At 42.9% G+C, this 19909-nt stretch overlaps 1 protein-coding gene across 1 annotated transcript in view; it reads left to right on the top strand.

The window, feature by feature from the left end:
• Positions 1-4992: 4992 nt before the first annotated feature.
• Positions 4993-19909, top strand: part of NUDC (nuclear distribution C, dynein complex regulator) — a gene marked incomplete in the record, with an annotated part of 611459 nt that continues 596542 nt past the window's right edge. Inside the window, 2 exon segments of the mRNA XM_044089579.1 lie at positions 4993-5000; positions 5375-5474. Coding sequence (XP_043945514.1) covers positions 4993-5000; positions 5375-5474 — 108 coding nt within the window.

Genomic DNA, 19909 nt, shown 5'->3' with positions numbered 1-19909 from the left:
CCCTAGGGCCCATACAAGCCTAGCCAAAAAATGTACCCTGGCTTTCGCCACCCAAGAAAATTATTTTCCTGTGCCCCTGTCGAGCAGAGCCACAGAAGTGATCCCCAGGGTGAATTTCCCATTTCCCATCCAATCATCAAGATTTTTCTTGAAGAGTGCTAATGAGGAGCTCTGTTTGACATAGATAGGTAGTCTGTTCCAGAGTATGGGAAGTCTCTGGGACAGGAATTTATCCCTCCAGCATGTTCTGTTTATTGTGGTGACAAGGTTTAGGTCCCTAGAGTGTGTAGCTCAGAGGGATTGGGATTTCTTTAAGTGAAACATGACCAACAGCTCTGGGTTTGACATAGCTTTGTATATTAGGCAGAGATCGCCCCTGAGTAGGCGATATGCAATGGAGTAAAGCAGTAGTTTTTTGAGACGGTCTGCATAGGGCATCTGTTCGAGGCCAGTAATCCTCTTTGTGCGGTATTTCTGTGGTCTTTCCAGTTGTTGTAGATGTCTTGTGAGGTACATACCAAAAGGGCCATTGTACTCTATAATGGGTCTAATGAGTGATGAGTAGAGGGGAACAATGACCTCTTTTTTTCTGGATGAGAATCCTTTTGTGATGAGATGAGCCACGTAGAAGGATTTCCTGACCACTGTGGCGATGTGATTATCAAAGGAGAGACTACTGTCCACCTGTGTCCCAAGGTCTCATCACATTTTCGGCATTAAGTAGACTACCAGCTATGTGGTAGTTCATGGGTACAGAGTTTTTACCAAAGGGGATGACAATACACTTTTTGGCATTGAGCTTCAGGCCATGGCTTTGACACCAGGTATCTGTCTCAGTGAGGCCCTTTTGTAGTTTGTCCACATCGTTAGGAGTTTCGATTATGGCTCCTAGTTTGCAGTCATCTGCAAACTTTGTTAGCCAAAGACCTTCTTTGTTGGCCTGCACTTCAGAGAAGTAGATACCAAACAGGAGAGGACCCAGGACTGAACCCTGTGGTATGACATTTGTAACTGGTCTGATGTCTGATTTGGAATCCGCTGCTTTCACAGTATGGGTTCTGTCTGTGAGCCAGTTGGCAACCCATCATGTGAAATAGGGATTTATACCTAGTTTAGTGAGCCTATCTATAATTCCAGAGTGGGGGATGGTGTTGAAAGCCTTGGAGAGATCTAGATAAGCTGTGTGAACCATTTTACCATCATCTATGGCTTTGGTGACTGCTTCAAAGAAGTCAATCAGGTTTAGGAGACATGATCTGCCTTTTACAAATCTAAACTGGGTAGGGTCCAGAGTTTGGAGATTACCAATGTCTTTGTTTATGAGTTCCACGATGATACATTCCATGATGATACATTCCATGGCCTTGCAGACCAGGCTCGTCAGGCTAATGGGGCGGTAGTTCCCGTGGTCCGTCGTGGCTACCCCTTTGTGGAATGGGATAACCGTCACGGTGCGCCATTCAGTGGGTACAAAGTCTGAGGTGAGGCTATGATTGAACATGGTACTTAGGGTGCCAGTTCATTCTGTAGTTCGTGCAGAATGCAGCCTGGGATATTGTCAGGTCCCATGGATGCTGTGTTCTTGGCTTTGGAGAGTGTATTTTTTACCTGTGCAGCCATGATTATAGGAACTTTGCATTCTTCCGGTATAGAGATGGGTTGGGCCCTCTAGGGGGTGAGAGGGGGGTAAAGTTAGCACTGAACCTATCTGCTAGGATGTTGGCAATATCAGTTGGTTCTGTATATTTAGTGCTATTGTGCTGCAACTCTGAGCAGATTTGAGTGTTCCCATTTAGATTCTTGACATAGCTATAGAATGCTTTGGGGTTGTCTTTAGAGTTGGTGGCAATTTTGTTTTCATAACTAGCTTTGGAGGATTTTATGAGGATCTCAACTTCTTACTGAGGTTGACCAGGGAGTTCCTCCAGTCATAGGATTTTACTCTTTTTTGCAACAGTTTCTTTCTTCTTTTGTCGAGTTTGTTTATGGCAGAGGAGCCCCAGATTGGCTTCCTTTTTTTGGAGGATAACATCTTGGTTCTATTAGGGATAGCATGATCCATGCAGTCGTGTAAGTGCATATAAAGTGCATTTGTGTAGGATTCGGCAGTCCTACCTCTATTGTCCGTCTGCATGGGTGTCATGAAGTTTGCCACTTCTCTCTTAAAAAGTGTGAAGCTGGCTTTGGAGAAGTTTTTTACGATGGTTTCCCTAATTGGGGCTGGGGGTGGGATGTGGATGTATAGGCTGATTAGCTTGTGGTCGGATCTGACCAACGAGGAATTGACCTCTGGTGTGGAACACCGGTTTCCCATGTTGGTAATGACCAGGTCTAGGATATTGCTGTCCCTGGTAGGGGTGTGAATATGTTGATCCAAGGCGTTGGAATTTATGAATTCTAGAAAACGTTGAGCAAAAGAGTTGGTACAGGAGTAGTTTTCCCATTTAATGGTGGGGTAGTTGAAATCGCCCATTATTAGGGTGTTGGGTTGTACCCTAATACTTTCCAGTGTATCAAGAAATGAGGAGTGTGAATCCTGGGGCATGGTGGGGGTCTGTAGCAAGCTACAATTTGGATTGCGGTCTTGCCCAGAGTTAGTTGCACTTGGATAATCTCGGATGCATTATGCTGTGCAACTAGCCTGGAGGTGTGGATATCCTTAATGAAATATGGACACACCTCTGCCTTTAGTGCTTCTTTCTGGGTTAGGTGGCCGAAAGGTGTGGTATGAATTGAAGCCTGGTAATGCAGAGGTGCTCTCTGGAGCTTTGAACCAGGTCTCTGTCACTGCACAGATGTCAATGTTCTCCATTTTAAGGAGTGCCTCGAGTGAGTGCATTTTGAGGTTTAGACTTCTAGCATTGAGTAGCATTAACCTCAGATTTTGCTTGCTTGTACCTGTTACGGTGGTGAATTTGTCATTTGAACTTTGCCTAAAAAAGGCACTATAGGGGTGGCAAGAGCCTTAGCCAGTATCCGGAATCCTAAGGGCGACAGGTGCAGGCCATCTCTGGCAAAGCATCGTGGACTGTCGATCATGTTGTCCCAGGCAGACAAATACTGGATCTCCTTAGAATGACACCAGAAGTTTAGCCAACTGTTGAAGTCCAATCATTTTTTCCTTGTACTGTGGTATCATTCTGGGTGATGGCAGGATGCTACTCAGGGTTAGGGTCATACCTGCCTGGGATACAAGATCGGAGAGCTCCTCCATGTCTCTTTTCATGTAGTCCATGGAGGTACGTCTCAGGTCATTCATACCAACATGGACAGTGACAGTGTCATATTTGTACTTATTGTGGAGTGACCTGAGTGCATGCGTTATGTGGCGGATCCTGGCACCTGACAGGCAGCTGACAGTAACTTTCTCCTTGTTTAGTCTAGTGAGTGGAACATCAGTTTGCCTGACTATAGAGTCACCTATGACTAGAGCGTTGGGTACGTTGTTATGCCTTATGGGCTGTGGTTGAGTGGCGCACTGCGTTTGTGGGCTATGTGTCATTTGGGTTGTGTTGGGGGGTGTAGTTTGCTTGCGTTTATGCTTTGGATGTCCCTGATGCTTGGGCAAGTTTTTATTGAGAGCCTCCGCGAATGTAGGTGTGTGTTTTGTGTTTCTATGTGTGTGTTTTGGTGGTGTAGGTTTTGAGGGACTATGTGATGAGTGTGGTGTGGTGCAAGTGTTTACCTTCTCCTCTTGACTGTCTAGTCCAGTCTTGGGTGAAGAGAGCTTTGCTTCCAGTTTGGCTATAGAAGTGCATCTCTCACAGGTTGTAGTGTTGGGTGGTAGGAGGAGAGGGTTATTTCTCTAGGCTCACAGTATTTGAGAGTTACTGTTCTTTGCCCTTTCTTACTCCTCCAAGGTTTATTTATAGACCATTTCATCATCTCTGCCATGAATTCCATTTTTCTGTGCATTTTTATGTCAAAATGTTTCTGAAATGGGTTTTGCATTTAGAGACCTCCAAGAAAACTGGTTGTTCCTCCTTAGTTTCTCTAACACAAAATTAAGATCCCAACACTTGCTCCATTTGAACCAGCTCATCAGGCTGACTTGAGGTTCTTAACATGGACAACTGTTTTTATTGATTGCTCTTACCTCTGCAGGAAAATAATCTGAACTGCAAGCTCTTATAGTGAGTCAATGCTATCTAATTTTCCACATATGGTTGCTTTAAGAAGATGTTGGTGAAAGGATACTACATACCTTGGATGCCCCTAGGCAACTTAGGCAGCATCTTTACCGAATAAAATCTTTCCGTACTTTTGATCAGTTGTTCCTTTCTTTTGAAGGTACTACCTATGTCAAAACAGACCCGTTCCAAGTGGTTATCTTAAGCTTTTACCTTTTGCTATTCACCACAAAAACTTTTCCAGTCTGGGTCAGGGCCTACTTCAGTAAAGTTTTTCCCTCATCTGTGGCTTTTTGGAAAGGGTTGGATAGCAGCAGGAACTTGGTCCTCTGTACATTTTATAAAGCACTACAGGCTTGTTTCCTTCTTTAGGTCTAGGTCAGACTTTGGTAGGCCCATTCTCTTGGGAATCTTGAACCTTTCACCTTCCACCTTCCAAGTGTTGTAAGGGTAATTTACCTGTATAGCTAGCACTATTGCAGCAGTGATCAGTATAATGGTATAGCACAGTTGTGTAAGTAAACTTGGCATAACAGTAGATTTTCAAATGATCACTGCTGCAGTAGCTGCTCCTACCCCCTTTTTTGTTTTTTTTTAATTGTGCCAGGCTGTAGTGTATATAATTTTTTACTCCTAGCTATGTCCTCTAGGGCTTAGCCTCCCTGTCTGTTGGCATGAAAGCTCTGAAGGGCTTGGTGCTTTAACCTGTGTATTTTAGGCTGCTCAGCCTGAGCTGCCAAGTGGTCTGTGTGCGTGGAAGGTGCACTGAAGCTTTGGAAGCAGGCTGATTCTTACCCTTTGAGGGATATCACCCGTGTAAGACTACTGCAGTAGTGATGACTTGAATATCTAGTGTTCAGATATGATTACGTAACGAACTATACTTTATGTTCTCTTCTATATGAATGTGTGTGCATACGTACATATGTATACATGAATGCATAACTGCTAGCTTTCATTGGAGTCCCTTTCGAGAGTGTACTTTAATTCACAGTTTTAAATTAACCAACAAAGGGAATGGAGACCTCAGTGGGGTGGGGAGAAAATCCATTTGAGGCAGAATTAAGTCCTGGGTGGACCTTGCCTGCTGTCGCTGGAATGGCTTGATGAAGTTATTTGGTTAATAGTTGGTGGGTGTAGTATGAAGTTCAGAGATTGATGGTTTACAGTTAACTTGTAACTGGGTAAAACAAATTATTGGTTCTTGTGAATACTTGCCTAGAATTTTGGCCTTGTAATTAAAGTGAAAATTACTCGCTTTTGCAGCTGGTAAACACATTCTTCAGCTTCCTGAGACGCAAGACTGATTTCTTCACTGGTGGTGATCCAGGTGCAGCAGAGAAGGTGAGTGCTTTAGTTTTGATCAATAGTGTGGTAGAATTTATTTGGTATAAGAGGTTTTATTTCAGACCGTTTTTATTAAGTGTTCCGTGCTTATTTTATTTATTTATTTATTTTTTAATCATTGTGCTTAATGTTATGCATTTTTTTTTCCGCTGTACTTGACTGAAATCCCTTGACAATGTAAACTCTTCTTCTTCTCTACTATAACTCCACCACTTTATGTTTGACTTTCTCACCTTGCTAAGAGGGACTTTTCTTTCTAGTCTGTAGGCCCAGGTCTTTGTAATGACAACCAGATACGTGTGCGCTAGCTTAACAGTTCATCTTTACCCTGTGATATTTTTAGATTTTGGCCAGGTCTTATCCTTCAGAGTTCATCCTGTCACATCATGCAGACTTGCACATACTGAGATCTGTAAGCATTTATGTCTGGAGAAGTGGGAACTGCTACCGAATACAGGGTATTCATACAAAACCTATGGTTTCTCTCTTTTTACTGAGCCTTTTCCCTGTCTTGTCTGAACCACAAACTAAAATTATTAATATGCAATTTCCTTTAAGAGAATGTCCTGGAACATGTAGAAGCCATGTGTCTGTACTTAAAATGTATTTTCTGTGTGCCTATCTTGTTTACTTGAAGCATTATGCTATCAAATTGTGCTGTCAATGTAAGATTCTTGATACCACAGTGGTACTTGTAACTCTGTGTACTTTCTGTACCATTTGTTGACTTAATAGTATGTTTTTGGTGCTTTGTTGGTATACACTCCTAATTATGTTTGTTTGTAACTGCACTTTCTTTTGGCAAAAAAGGCAGCACTCTTTTATAATGGAAACGGAGGGAAGATTCAGGAGACGGAGTCCTCCAACGGGATATGCTCAGTCTTCCCTGGACCTGGCAACTCTGAGTGCAGAGAAGTTCTTTTGCCGCCCTCTACTTTAGAGTCCCTCTGGGCAGAGGCTGCTGGCTAGACTGCTTTGCAGGTTACTACACAACCAGTGTCTCGCATGCTGTCCTGGAATGGCATCTCTCTTGTGTCTGCTGAGACCAAAGGCCCTTCTGTTTCATAGGATCATAGGAAGTTACAAGGCTAATGGCCCTAGGGCCCTTGCAAGCCTAGCCAGGTTCTTACCCTTATTACCATAATCGGCACGTATTGCTCGTGTCCAAGAGTGACACCGGTGGACCCCCCCCCCCAGGCAGAATTTACATTCTCCCATCCAGTCATCCAGATTGCGTTTGAAGAGGGCCAAAGAAGTGCTCTGTTTGATATGAAGTTGAGTCTTTTTCAAAGGTATGGTAACCTCTTTGAGACCAGTCTATCCCTCCAACAGGTTTTATTAATGTTACATGCCAGGTTAATGTCTTTAGAGAGAGTAAACTGTGTACCGTTTGACTTATGGATATGCAGCATTTCCAGTAAAGCAGGGTCAGAGATTGACTTGTATGCAAGGCAGAGATCACCTGTGAGTAGTCAGTATGAAACTGAATAAAGTGACAGTGATTTCAGAGGATCCCCATAGGACAGATGCTGAAGACCTTGAATTTTCCTTGTGAGGAACCTTTGTAGTTTCTCCAATTGCTGCAGGTGCTTAGACAGGTACATACCAAAAAGGGCATTGTACTCTATTATTGGCCTGATGAGGGAAGAGTACATGGAGGTTATAACTTTTTTTCTGGAGGCAATGCTGTTATTAAGGACATGAGCACTGTAGAATGCCCTTCTTACCACTGTGGAGACAAGGTGGTCAAATGTATGTTTGCTGTCAACTTTGTGTACCCAGGTCTCTCGCCACTGAGGGCGTACTTAAGGTGTTGCTATTGCTGTGGTAGTTAGTAGGAACATTGCTTTTACTGAAAGGAATGGTAATGCATTTTTTGAATTGATTTTAAGGCCATGACTTTGGCACCAATCATTTATTTGTGCAAGACCCTCTTGTAGAATGTTGACGTCATTTGGAGATTCTATAACCGTTCCCAGTTTGCAGTCATCAGCAGACTTAGTCAGCCACAGCCCTTTAGTTTTTGGTTGTACTTCGGATTAATAGATTCCAAACAGTAGAGGTCCCAGGACTGATCCCTGTGTGTGGAACACCTGTTGAAGGTGGATTCCCCTGTTTTGACTGTATGCATTCTATCAGTGAGTTAGTTGGCAATCCATCTAATGATATAAAGGTGATGCCTAGTTGGGTGAGTTTGTCAGCGATTCCTGAGTGGGGGGAAAGTGTCAAACACCTTGACTAATTCTAGGTAGGCTGTGTGCACAGATGGTTTCCCCTCGTCCAGGGCCTTGGTGACTGTCTCGAAGTCCACCAGGTTTAATAGGCATGATCTCCCTTTGACAAATCCAAACTGAGTAGGGTCAAGTGTTTGGAGATTACCTGCATCTTTGTTGATGAGGTCCATGATGATTCGTTCCATGGCCTTCCAGGTAAGGCTAATCAAACTAATTAGGTCTGTAGTTCTGGTGTCCTTGGAAGCACCACCTTTGTGCAAGGGCAATACGGTGGCCATTTTCCATTCAGTTGGTAAGAAGCCAATGCTTGGACTATGATTGAAAAGAGTACCCAATGGTATTGCTAATTCATGTTTGAGTCAATTTAGGACGTAGCCTGGGATGTTATCAAGTCCCACAGATGCTGTGTTTTTGGCTTTAGAGAGGGCATTTACAAACCTGCTCTTGAGAGATACAAGGTAGGAAACTGGTGGTAGGGATGTCATGGGCTGTGTGTGTCGGGGACAGGGGAGTGAAGTTTTCATAGAACCTGTTAGCCAACAGGTTAGCTGTGTCCACAGGCTCAAGTGTATGTGGTATCATTAACTACCAGTTTGGCACAAATCTGGGCCTTTCCTTGTAGGTTAAGGATGTAATTATAGAATGCCTTGTGGTTATCGTTTGTTGAGAAAGCTAATTTGGACTCCTAGTTTGCTTTGGAGGACTTCACAAGAAGTCTTATTTGCTTGTTTAAGCTGAGGAGGGAGTGTTTCCAGTTTAGGAGGGCTCGTTCCCTCTTAGATTTTGACAGCAATTTCTTCCTCTTATTGTAAAGCCTGTTAATGGCAGTTGTCCACCAGGCAGGTTTGCTCTTCCTTGAGGAGCTTGTTTTGGGGCTCTCGGGTATGGACAAGTCAATGCAGGTATACAGATGTTCATATAAAGCATTGGTGTAGAGCTCTGAATAGTTGCCAGTTCCATATAAGGGAGGAGGTGCAGTGAAGGTAATTATACCATCCCGTAAGAGGTTATAATCTGCTTTGGAGAATTTTTTTAGTTTCGTTACTGCTAGTGGGGGGGGTAAGGTGTGAAAATTAATTTGAATGAGACCGATTTGTGGTCAGATGTCTGCGTCTTCCAAAGTGAGGACAGCTTCTAGCGAGTGCAGTTTCATGTTGAGACACCTAGCGTTTAGCAGTATAACCTTGAGGTTGTTTTAGATGGAGTTTTTACATTGGAAATGTTGTCCTTGAGGCACTGCCTAAAAAGGCACTATGAGGGTGGCAAGAGCCTTGGCCAGTAGCTGAAATTCCAGGGGTGACAGATGAAGACCATCTCTGGCAAAGCATTGCGGTCTGTCAATCATGTTTTCCCAGGCTGACAGATAGTGGATCCCCTTAGAATGACACCAGAAGCTAAGCCAGTTAAAGTCGGTCATTTTCTGTTTGTATTGAGGCATCATCCTAGGCGAATGTAAAATGCTGCTTAAGGCTAGGGACATACCTGCCTGAGACGCACAGTCCGAGAACTCGGTCATGTCTCTCTTCATGTAGTCCAGAGAGGTATGTCTCAAATCTTTCACATCAACATGGACTATGACAGAGTCATAACAGTACCCGTTGTTGAGAGACTTGAGTGCATGTGTCGTGTAGTGTATTTTGGCATCTGATACAGCTGACCATGACCTTTTCCTTGTCCAGCCTGGTGAGAGGGGACATCAGTGTGTCTCATGACATAATCTCCTTTGACTAATGTGTTTGATTTTCTGTTTTGCCTTAAGGGTTTGACTGGTGAGACACTGGTGTGTGAGCTATTGTGTAATGTGTTTTGCAGAGGAAATATTGTGTAGCGTATTTGTATTTGGGAGGTCTCTGGTGTTTAGGTATGTTTCTGGTGAGGACCTTCGCATGTGTAGGTATGTGTGATGTGGGTTTGAATGGGGAAGGATGTGAGTTGTGCATGTCGGCAACCCCCTCATTGTCATATGTACTGACTGGTGTGTGAGAAAGTATGGATTCAAGGTTCTTAATATAGATTGATCTCACTCACATTGTGTTTGTGTGGACTAGGAGTAAAAGATTGTCTGTGAACATGAGGCAGTTGTTACACTGCCTCAGGATGCCATATCGACCAAGCTGGCTGGACAGACTTTGGGAAATTGTCCATCCAATAGTGATAGGTAAATTTATATATAATCAGGAAAAGAGGTTACTGCACTTTGGAGTGGCTAGTGGGTGAGAGGTATGTTGATACCTCTGAGGCTAGGCTTAGTGTTCCACCTGACAGTAGAGCACAAGATAGTTAAATTTCACTGAAACAGAACAAAAAAAAAATACATACTTGTATCAGATTTTTATACTTATAAAAAAAATGGAGACTGAATCAGAACAGATGCTTATGTCCTCATTACTTAAGGAAAAGGGGAGATCCCCCAGAATTTTAGTTTGATGGAGACTCCTGAAGACTGGATCGAGGTCTCAGCCCCTCACCTGTGATCCAAGATGTCCAAGGTGGTTGTTCCCGAAGCATGAAAGCACAAGATACTGGAGACTAAACTGGTGCCTGCCAGCTTCTCTCAGCTACTTCCACTTTCTGGGCTTCCACTGATTTATTGGTTGAACGGGATGATGTTTTTATGTCTTTTATGAAACATAAGGCCACATCAGAAATACTAGTGGTGTCTTGGGCCCCTTCTAAAAGTGGCAGATGAGTTGGCTCATGTAGGCCAGATATTATGAATGAAATGTCTAGGGCACCCTTTTCTCTGCCTTTCAGTGGACTTCACCTTTAGGGATTGCTTTCATAGAATGAAGGCAGTTTTTCAACAGAATATTGAGAGGTCCATCTCAAGATACAGAGCTTATTGGGCCAAGAACTCCCCTATTGTCTTTATCCAGGAACCCTATGTATAATGACGGAGAGAGAGGTAGCATAATCAACAGATTAAATGAAAAAGATGTATTCTTCTGCAATCCTATTATCCAGAACCTTGAATTGTCCATCTGGCATGCTCTCCTACTAACAATTTGTACTGGAAAATATGACAACTTAGGCAGAGTGGATGTAGGGTAGGGATCTGAAACAAGAAATGTTTGAGTTTGATGGCTTTCTTTTCTCTTTGACAAACACTATTTAGAAGTGTGACTTATGCAGCCAATGGATTGTGCAGGACAGTAGCTACAGGTTATGTTTGGAGATGTGCCTAGTTGAGGGCAGTTACTGAAGACCATGTAAAGATGGAACTCCCATGTGTGCGTCTGAACAAGAACCTCCTCTTTGGACCCCTCTGCTTAAGTTTTCAAGAAATTGGAGTAAGAGGACAAGACTACCCAAGTTAAGTAACTTTTTTGGGGGGCTCAATTTCTTAAGTTCAGTAGGAATTACCCAGCCAAAATGTGATCCTTACACCCCCAACAGACTAGTGATTGTCCTGACAAAGGGAAAAAGAGCAAATACAAACGGGAATGAGTTTGGGGACCCTCGTAGCTGAGACCCATGGAAAGATCAGCTGTGACCCAGCCAGGCTGGTCCTTCCCCCATTCCCCTATTTTCCTGATAGTCTCCCTCCAGGAAAATTGAAGGGCTCTTGATCTATGTTAGAAACTGGGAAAACACCCAAGAACAGTGGGCTGTAGACTTCCTAAAAGAAGGTTACAAATTACAGTTCCAAAAGGTTCCAAACTGCAACATTTCATCTGTCCCAAATGATAAGGTGTGAGCCTCATGCCTTAGTTTTAGAAGAAATGTTGTAATCTGGGGCCATAGAAAAGGTCCTATCTGGAAAGGAAGGATGAGGGTTCTACTCAGGCTCTTCTTAGTTCCAAGAAAAGAAGGCACATGGAGACCCTTCATAAAAACCTGTCAAGTAGTACTAAAATGTCAAAATGTGAATTCTCCAAAGTTTACCACTCCTCCCTCTTCAGGGCCTCGGGCAATCTGGACCTCAAGGACAAAAGGGTAAACACCTTCTTATCCCTGTTGCTGGAAACCATAGAAAATTCCCCATTTATTTTTTTTGGGGGGGGGTTTCCTGTTCACATCACTATCTTTCTGGCTTGTCTGCTGCACTCAGTCTTTCCAAAATGTCTGATTTCAGTAATGACTTATTGTGGGACAAAGGATATCAAAATTTTAATTGTATTTAGACTGTTGTCTCAGCTTGGTGTAGTTTGTAGTAGTGATTCTTAAGGCTGTGGAACTGACTCTGAATTGTTTCTGGAATATGGGTTTCACTGTCGGCAGAGCAGTAGTGGAACATGGCATTCTCAAAGGACCTGGTATTCTTGGGGGATCTGTTTGGATACCACCCTCTGCAGAGCCTTCCTCCTAGATGGCAGAGTGAACCACGTCACACTTTACTTCTTAAACATTTTGAAACTTAAGGGAAATTTCAGCCACTGTGTTCAGGCTCTTGGGTTACATTGCATCTTTTATTCTAATGATGCCACTTGCCTGCCTGCACAAGAAAAAGCTTCAATGGTACCTGAGGATTCCTCATTCCTTGGAGACCAACTTCCCACTTCCATGTGTTATAAGGGAGATTTTGTGTGGGTACAACAATGCTGTCAGAACTAGGAGTGTCCTTCAAAGCATCCCAACCCACATTGACTCTTGCCACGAATTGCTCATACTTAGGATGGCTTATGAGGGAGCCCTTCAGGTTCAGGGAGCTTGGGAGGATGGGATGAGAATAAAATTCATGTAAAAGAGATGATTGTGATTGTCCTGGCCCTGAAAGCTTTCACCTGCCTTAATGGAGGGGGCTTTCCAGGTAAAGATGGACAACTCTACAGTCCTAGGATAAAGATGGACAACTCTACAGTCATACGGTGAAAAACAAGCAGTGATGCACCTGTTCATTCTGCTTGGGCAGATTGACCATGTAGTCCTGGGAGCTGTAGAGGCAAGTATGATGCTGCCTCCATCCCTTTTCTTTTTGGCAGATATGCTGATCAGTTCTTTGGCAGCCTCTATGAATGGATACTATACAGGCTACCTTTTATGGTATGACCATGATGTGGGGTGTACCAGAAACAGATCTGTCTGCCTATCATCTGAACAGGCAGCTGACAAAGTGCTGTTGCAGGACAGCAAATTCGAAGACTTAGAAAGTAAATGCATTTCTTCCGTAATGCATTTCTTCCGTAATTTAGGTCTGTTTCTTTATGCGTACCCTTCAGTGTTCTTTATCCACATAGTACTACTTAGAATCAAGTTTGACTTTTCTTCCTGTTTTAATTGTATCCCTTTTTGCCAAGGTGACACTCGTTTACTTTGCTGAATAGTCTAACGAGAGGAAAATATAAAGTGCTGCTTCAGTGTGCCAACCTCCTGACTAAAAACAGTGGCCTTGCTATACCTCCGTCTATCCACATTACGCCAGAAAAAGAGCCAACTATCCAGAATAAAACAAATACCAAATCCAGGAACTGGAGAAAACAGAAAGCAAAGTGTACTCCACTCAGTTTTTAGTGTAATAAAACTTTTAATCCACGCTTTCGTACAAAAACTTCATCAGAATGTAATAAACGAGCAACACTCCACAGTTTAAAAATACTATAAATTTCCATCCACCAATAAGCACATAACTTCAATTAAACAATTATTTCATCTTAATTTAAAAAAAAATAAAAGTTATTTCCGTATATGGACTCTTCGGTCTTTTAAAAAACATTTACTTTTGACAGCATCATTTATGCCAGGTCCTTTTATTACAATTTAATTTGCCACAGGGTTTCTCTTTGTTCAAGATGGGTTTTAAAATTGCCACCTCTCATTGGTTCCCTGTACCAGGATAGAAAATGCATTTTTTTTATATTCTGGTCATTTAATGGTATGCTTATAAAAGGCATTTGTTTTATCTTGTTTTTTAATACTATATATTTTTTTATTCTTACACCTAAAGACCTAGTAGTCCCCACACCATGCACAAACACCTGTATAAATAATACTTTTACTCTTTTATAATTAAAATGTCCAGGAACTTTTAAGGGTATAAGGCAGATGAGATGTTCTAAAAAAATAAAAGGGCATTCTGATATATATCTACAAATGTTGCAACTACCACACTTGTACATACCCCACTTTTTCTGAGTTGGATTCATATTACAAGCTGACTTATTTTTCTCTCTCTCGAAAATGTTTTTCAAATTACTATTATTTTGATAAACTTTGGCTAGGTCCCAACTACTTGTAACTCTTTATTCCCTTCTGAAATCTTCCATTACTATTTGTAGTCATTTCTAGACAGCAATAAGTCTCAAATACTTCTTTATTTTTATTGCTGTCCTTCTTAGATGTTAATAATCCTTGATTAAGAATAGCTGGGTAATGTGTGTCCCCCCTACTCAAAATGTGTTCTACATGTCTCTTTAACAACTTCTCACTATACCCTCTATTTTAAATAGACACGTAATAAATTCAACTTTCTTTAAAAAAAATTCCCCATCTCACTAGTCATTCGGCTAGCTCGTATTAGATGTCCTTTTGAGATATTATCCTTTATAGGCCGTGGGTGAAGGCTAGTATAATGCAAATAGCTGTTAGTAGAATTTATCTGAAAGATACTTTCACTAATAAGCTTATCTAAACTTGAATCCTACTGTAAAGTTACATCTAAATTACTTTGTAATCCCACATGCCCCAGGTGAATTTTAAATAATCTGACTTAGTCCAGAAAATGTTTTGCTTTTTTAGCATCTCCAACCATGATAAAAAACAAATCATCAATAAATCTTTTGAAAAATACAATGCGATATTCATTTATTAAAGGTTTTAATACTGTATGTTCCCAATTACCCATCACTGTGTTTGCAAATGATGGGGCTGCGGGGGACCCCATAGCCACCCCCCGAATTGGTTTAAACACTTTTTTGTTAAATGTGAAAAAATTGTTTAACAAAACGTCAATTAATTCACAATAAAAATTACTTTGACTACTATACATGGTAGTGTTGCTTAAAAACTCTTGAACATGTTCTACACCTTCACAATGAGGGATAAAACTAAAAAGTGAAACAACATCAATACAAAACATAACATGTTTAGATGGATCAAAAACTGGCACTTGCATATAATTCCTTACACAATTCAGGAAGTTCCATGAGTCTTTTAAATAAGAACTCATTTTCTGAACCAGTGGGTTTAATATAGAATCCACTAGTAGAGAAATACCCTCTGTAATATAATTGAGGGCAGACACTATAGGCCTAAAAGGGGGAGAGCTCGTGTGTACTGTTGGAATCCAAAGATAGTACCTAGTTTAGGATTGTCAGTATGACAAAAATCATAAACTTCCTTGTCAAAATTTCCATCCATTAAATTGTCAAAAAGAAAAGAGTAAATACTTTTGTAGCTTTTAGCTACTTCAGTCATGTCAACAAGTTTATATTCAACAATGTTGCTTAACATCTTTTCTATACAGGCAGTATATACATCCTGGTTCATTAGTACTAAGGTAACCCCTTTGTCACTTTTCATTACCCTGATATTATTGTTTTCTTGTATTTCTTTTAATGCTTTTCTCTCTTCCTTAAATTATGATAAATGTTTTCATTATTAATGCCCCTTCCCATATATTTTCTTATTTCATTCTCACAAGCAGATTCAAATACTTTAATGGTGTGTACTAGGGTTGGGTTGTAACATGAAGACTTTATATACTTTGTTGCCTTAAGCGGGATGTCTTTAAATATAAAAATTGGAGAATCCTATCAAACGATAAGGAACTTCATGAACAGTTTGAAGCACCTCCAAAAATTACATTTAGAAGAGGAGTTAATTTAAAAACCCTTTTGCAAGTCGGAAAACCTAAGGTGAGAACTTCAGCCTTTGGTATGAGTAAATGTGGCTTTTGCAAACAATGCAAATTTATTAATGAGGGATCCTCTGTTAAAATTAACAATATTGAATATAGAGCGAATGGTAAATATAATTGCAATTCTAGGGCAATAGTTTATGTGGCTAATTGTATACTATGTCAAGCCTTCTACATCGGCAAGACAGAGCGCAAGTTAAAACAGCGGATGTATGAACACAATTATGCCATTGGTAAGAAGGAACCCACTAACGCCTTAGCTTGCCACATTATTAGATACCCAAATCACCATTTTCAGTTTTTTATACTGAAACAGGTGGATGATGCCCCACTCGTAGGTCCTTGGCAAGTTCAACTCGAAATGGAGGAGTTGTATTGGCAAATAAGGACGGTGGCTTATTTTTCCCCAGGACTAAATGAACACCTATCTATAACATCTATTTTAAAGAAATTGGCATTAAAAAGATAGTTTATTAGAATTTAATACTTAGTTAACTTAATTTGCGGTTGAAAAGATCCATTCTGTGTGAATGCTTCTTTTGCAACTTTTTGGTTATCAGAAATAATGGTAGTTAAGTAAACCCTGGTTAGACTTTGGCACCTTATTGTTGTTAGGCATTTAGTGTAGTATTTTTAATGTTTAGAGTAGAAGACTAGCACCTATTATGCCCATATGAGCTTTTATTATATATTTAGTATGTTAGGTTGTGTATAGGCATTGAATGTTTGTATATATTTTTATATTTTTATATTATTATATTTTTATATTACATTTTTTCATATATTTTTTATATGTAATATAGACCCTCTTTTTGTATGTTTTGTTTAAACAAGTATGCATCTGGTTGCTAGGCAATAGTTGCCTCATTGAATTCACGAGTGAGATCGATCACCTGACATTAATTAATTTAAATAGTAGTGCAACTTGGATTTTGTGTTTGTATCTTTTTTCTGAGGAAGGAGGGGTATTAACCCTTCCGAAAGCGCTAAATAAACCTGATGTTAAGTTGTCAATCTCGCCTTCATTCTTGCTTGATGGGTTCGGAGCCGATCCTCGGCTCCGACTCGGCACTTGCTTTAGCTCGAGAACTCCTTTTACCAGCTCGAGGCAGCCCCATATCCCATGATGCAAGGCAGTAAGTACCCAGATCTCGTTTGCCGCTTGGGAGGTCTTCTTTTACCAGCTCCTGGTAAGTTTTTCACTTTTGTGAGTTTTAAGCCCCTTTTACTAAAAACCTTGTTTTGATAGTTTTAAACTTATTTTATTCCCTTTCTGACAGAAATCCCTGTCTCCTTTATTTTTTGTTAGTGTATCTTAAAAACCCTTCCCATCCCCCCCCTGTTAGGGTGTGTGTATTGGTTTTGTAGAATACCTTTTGGTATTTATTTAAGTTAAATTTGACTGGTGTGTGTGTGTGTGTTTTTCGCTACCATGTCAAAGGAGAGGGTCTCAGGTTTTAAGAAGTGTGACTCGTGCTGTCAGAAGATGTCTCTGACAGACGGTCACACTTCTTGCCTGTATTGTCTGGGCCCTCTTCACCTGCAGGACTCCTGTGCTATTTGTCACTCCTTCAGCCAGAGAGTCCTGCAGGAGAGACATAACAAACTGGTTCTTAGGGGCCTTCTTAAGCCGGAGGGCTCTCCGCTAAGTCGGCTCCATCAAAACCAGCAAGAGTTTCCAAGGCCCAGGCTTCTGTTCCTAAGCCTGCGGCCTCGGCCCGACTGCGTGAGTCGAGATCGGCTCCGCTGGAGCCGATTCTGGCTTACAAAGCACTCGGCACCGATGGCTATCGGTGCCGAACCTATTTTGACCACTTCGATGTCGGCTCCGATCGGCTCCGACACCCATGTGGCACAGGCATCGGTGTCGGCTCCGATCGGCTCCGACACCGTTACTTTGGTGGCTGTATCGGCTCGGCTGGAGCCGATTCATCGAGATGTTCTGTCGGCTCCGGAAGTCGGCGCCGACAGGATCTGTAGTATCGGCTCCGAGGGGTCTTTCCTGGAAGAGGTCGAGGGCTCCTTCCCTGGTGCCGCTACTTTCGGCTCGGCCGCCTCTTCTATCGGAACGGAGCCGTCGGAGCCGATCTTCAAGGTCATCCAGGTTGTCAGATCATGACCTAGAGAGAGTGGTCAGTAGATTACTCAAGTCACAGGTACTGGCCCAAATGTTACACAGTCCGTCTCAGCAGACGACTGTTAGTCCACACCCGTTACAGTTCCTCCTTCAACTCTACCCCAGAGTTTGCAGTTGGAGTCTTCGGCATGGTTACTGCTACGGCTGGAGGACGGATACCCCTTCTGTTCCTTCAGCCTCTACTCTTATCTCCTCTTCCTTAGAGGGATTCGTGGTCGGGCTTCCATGGTCTCCTCCGAGGGGTGAGTGGCATCGGACCCTTGTCCGAGCCCGCTCTTCCCTTGGAGCCTCGGCCTTGGTGAGCTCGGCTCCGACATCTGCCTCGGAGACTTCCCTTCGGTGGTCCCGGAGTTCCTAGCTCTTGAGCGGGTTCTCTCGGACCTGCCTGGGAGGGGAGCATTCGAGGTAATGAAGAGTGTACTGGCCACTGGTATCAGTCAGCAGTCTGTTCCCGTAGCTCCTCCCTCTATAGTACCTGTTGACATCTCTGCCACTTCTCTTGCTACAGGACCCAGAGATCCTCCGCCTCAGGTTTCCCCATTGGGAATTTCCCCTCTTCCGAGGATTCTCCTGATGTTTCGGGAGATCCTCCTAGGAAGAGGACTTGTAAGAGGAAGCATGTAGACTCCCCGAGTCTGTCACTGGATACTGACTTTGATGAGTCAGAGGGATCCCTAGATCCCCTCTGAGGATGTCTCCTTCTCAGACATCCTAGAACTTCTGAAACAGAGGGGAAACTGGCCCACCAACAATCCCTCTGAGGATGAGTCAGTATACCTAGAGGCGTTTGGATCTCGGCCCTCCACCTCCTGGGTGTCTCCGCCTTCGACCCCTTATGCAGGTTATTGCACGAAAGGCGTGGGCAGCTCCTGACTCTGTAGAGCCAGTCCCTAGGAGGCCTTCAAAATTCATCACTGCCCCGAGTGACAAACAATTCCTTACCAAGGGTGTCCCGCTGATGCCATGGTGGTGGCTGCGGCCACCAAGAAGGAACTTGCAGATCCTTCCGTGCCCGTCCATCCTCCTAATAAGGACTCTAGGACCATGGATAGGTACGGCAAGCGGATGTTTTCCTCAGCGACCTTTGCTATGCGTTCGCTGAATTATCTTTGTCACTTCACCAGACTCCAGAGAGATATCCTGAAGGAGCTGGGAGAAGTAGTTCAGGATCCTACAGCTGCAGGGGCTCAAGAAAAGATTGCTTCGCAGCTAGGAACCCTCAATTCCATTGCTAACTCCTCCATGCGGCTAATATCTTATGCTGCGGATGGAGCGAGTAGAGCCGCAGGCACAGGTGTGGCTCTTAGACGCCAAGCCTGGATGCGACTGTGATTTTGCGGATCCCTTTAAGGCGTCCTTCACAAATTCTCCCTTTGATGGGTCAGCTTTGTTTGGCCCTCAGGTGAAGGAAACCTTGACCAGGTGTGAGCAGGACGGCAAGACTCTTTCTGCTGTTGGAGTCTGTTTTTCCACCCCTTCTAGGCCTTATCCCAAAGGACAGAAGGGTGGGAAGATGTGGTTCCGTAAATCCCAAGGAGTCACGCCGGATTCACGTGGTCAGTTTACCCCTAGAGGCAGAGGGGTAACAACAACAGACGCCGCTCTAGAGGCAGAGGGGTCCAAGAACCAGGGAAACAGGGAGCCTCTCTCTGATAAGCCCTTTCAACATCCCTGAGGTGTTGCCCGGCTGTCCCTCCTTGGAGGTAGTCGGGGGAAGATTATCACTGTACCCAGAAGCCTGGCATTCCCTCACTCAAGACAGATGGGTACAGTCGATCATATCCAAGGGTTACATAATTCCTTTCGAGGAAAGTCCTTCCCTCAAGTTCCCTTCCAGATGTACCACCGGTCTAAGGGAAATTGCAGAGTTAGAAATCGCAAAACTACTGCAAAAAGAGCCATTCAGCCAGTTACAATAGACCATTCAGAGCCGGAATCTACTCAAGGTTCTTTTGGTCCCCAAAAGACGGAGACTGGAGACCAATATTGGATCTCAGCAGACTCAACAAGTCTGTCAGGAAGACAAGATTCCGAATGGTCACTCTTCAGTCAATTTTGCCCTTCTTACAGAAGGACAACTGGATGTGCTCGATAGATCTTCAGGATGCGTACTATCACATCAAAATTCACAGACGCTCCAGGAGATTTCTCCGCTTTCGGCTGGGGTCCAGTCACTTCCAGTTCAGAGCCCTGCCCTTTGGTCTCACTACAGCCCCAGAGTGTTCACCAAATGCATGGCAGTGGTCACGGCTCACCTGAGACGCCA

This window comes from Protopterus annectens, chromosome 1.part1 (genome assembly GCF_019279795.1).
Source record: "Protopterus annectens isolate FY-2018-M chromosome 1.part1, PAN1.0, whole genome shotgun sequence".
NCBI classification, from domain to species: domain Eukaryota; kingdom Metazoa; phylum Chordata; order Ceratodontiformes; family Protopteridae; genus Protopterus; species Protopterus annectens.
The sequence above is the reverse complement of the archived record's forward strand: the minus strand, read 5'-3'. Positions and strand labels throughout refer to the sequence as shown.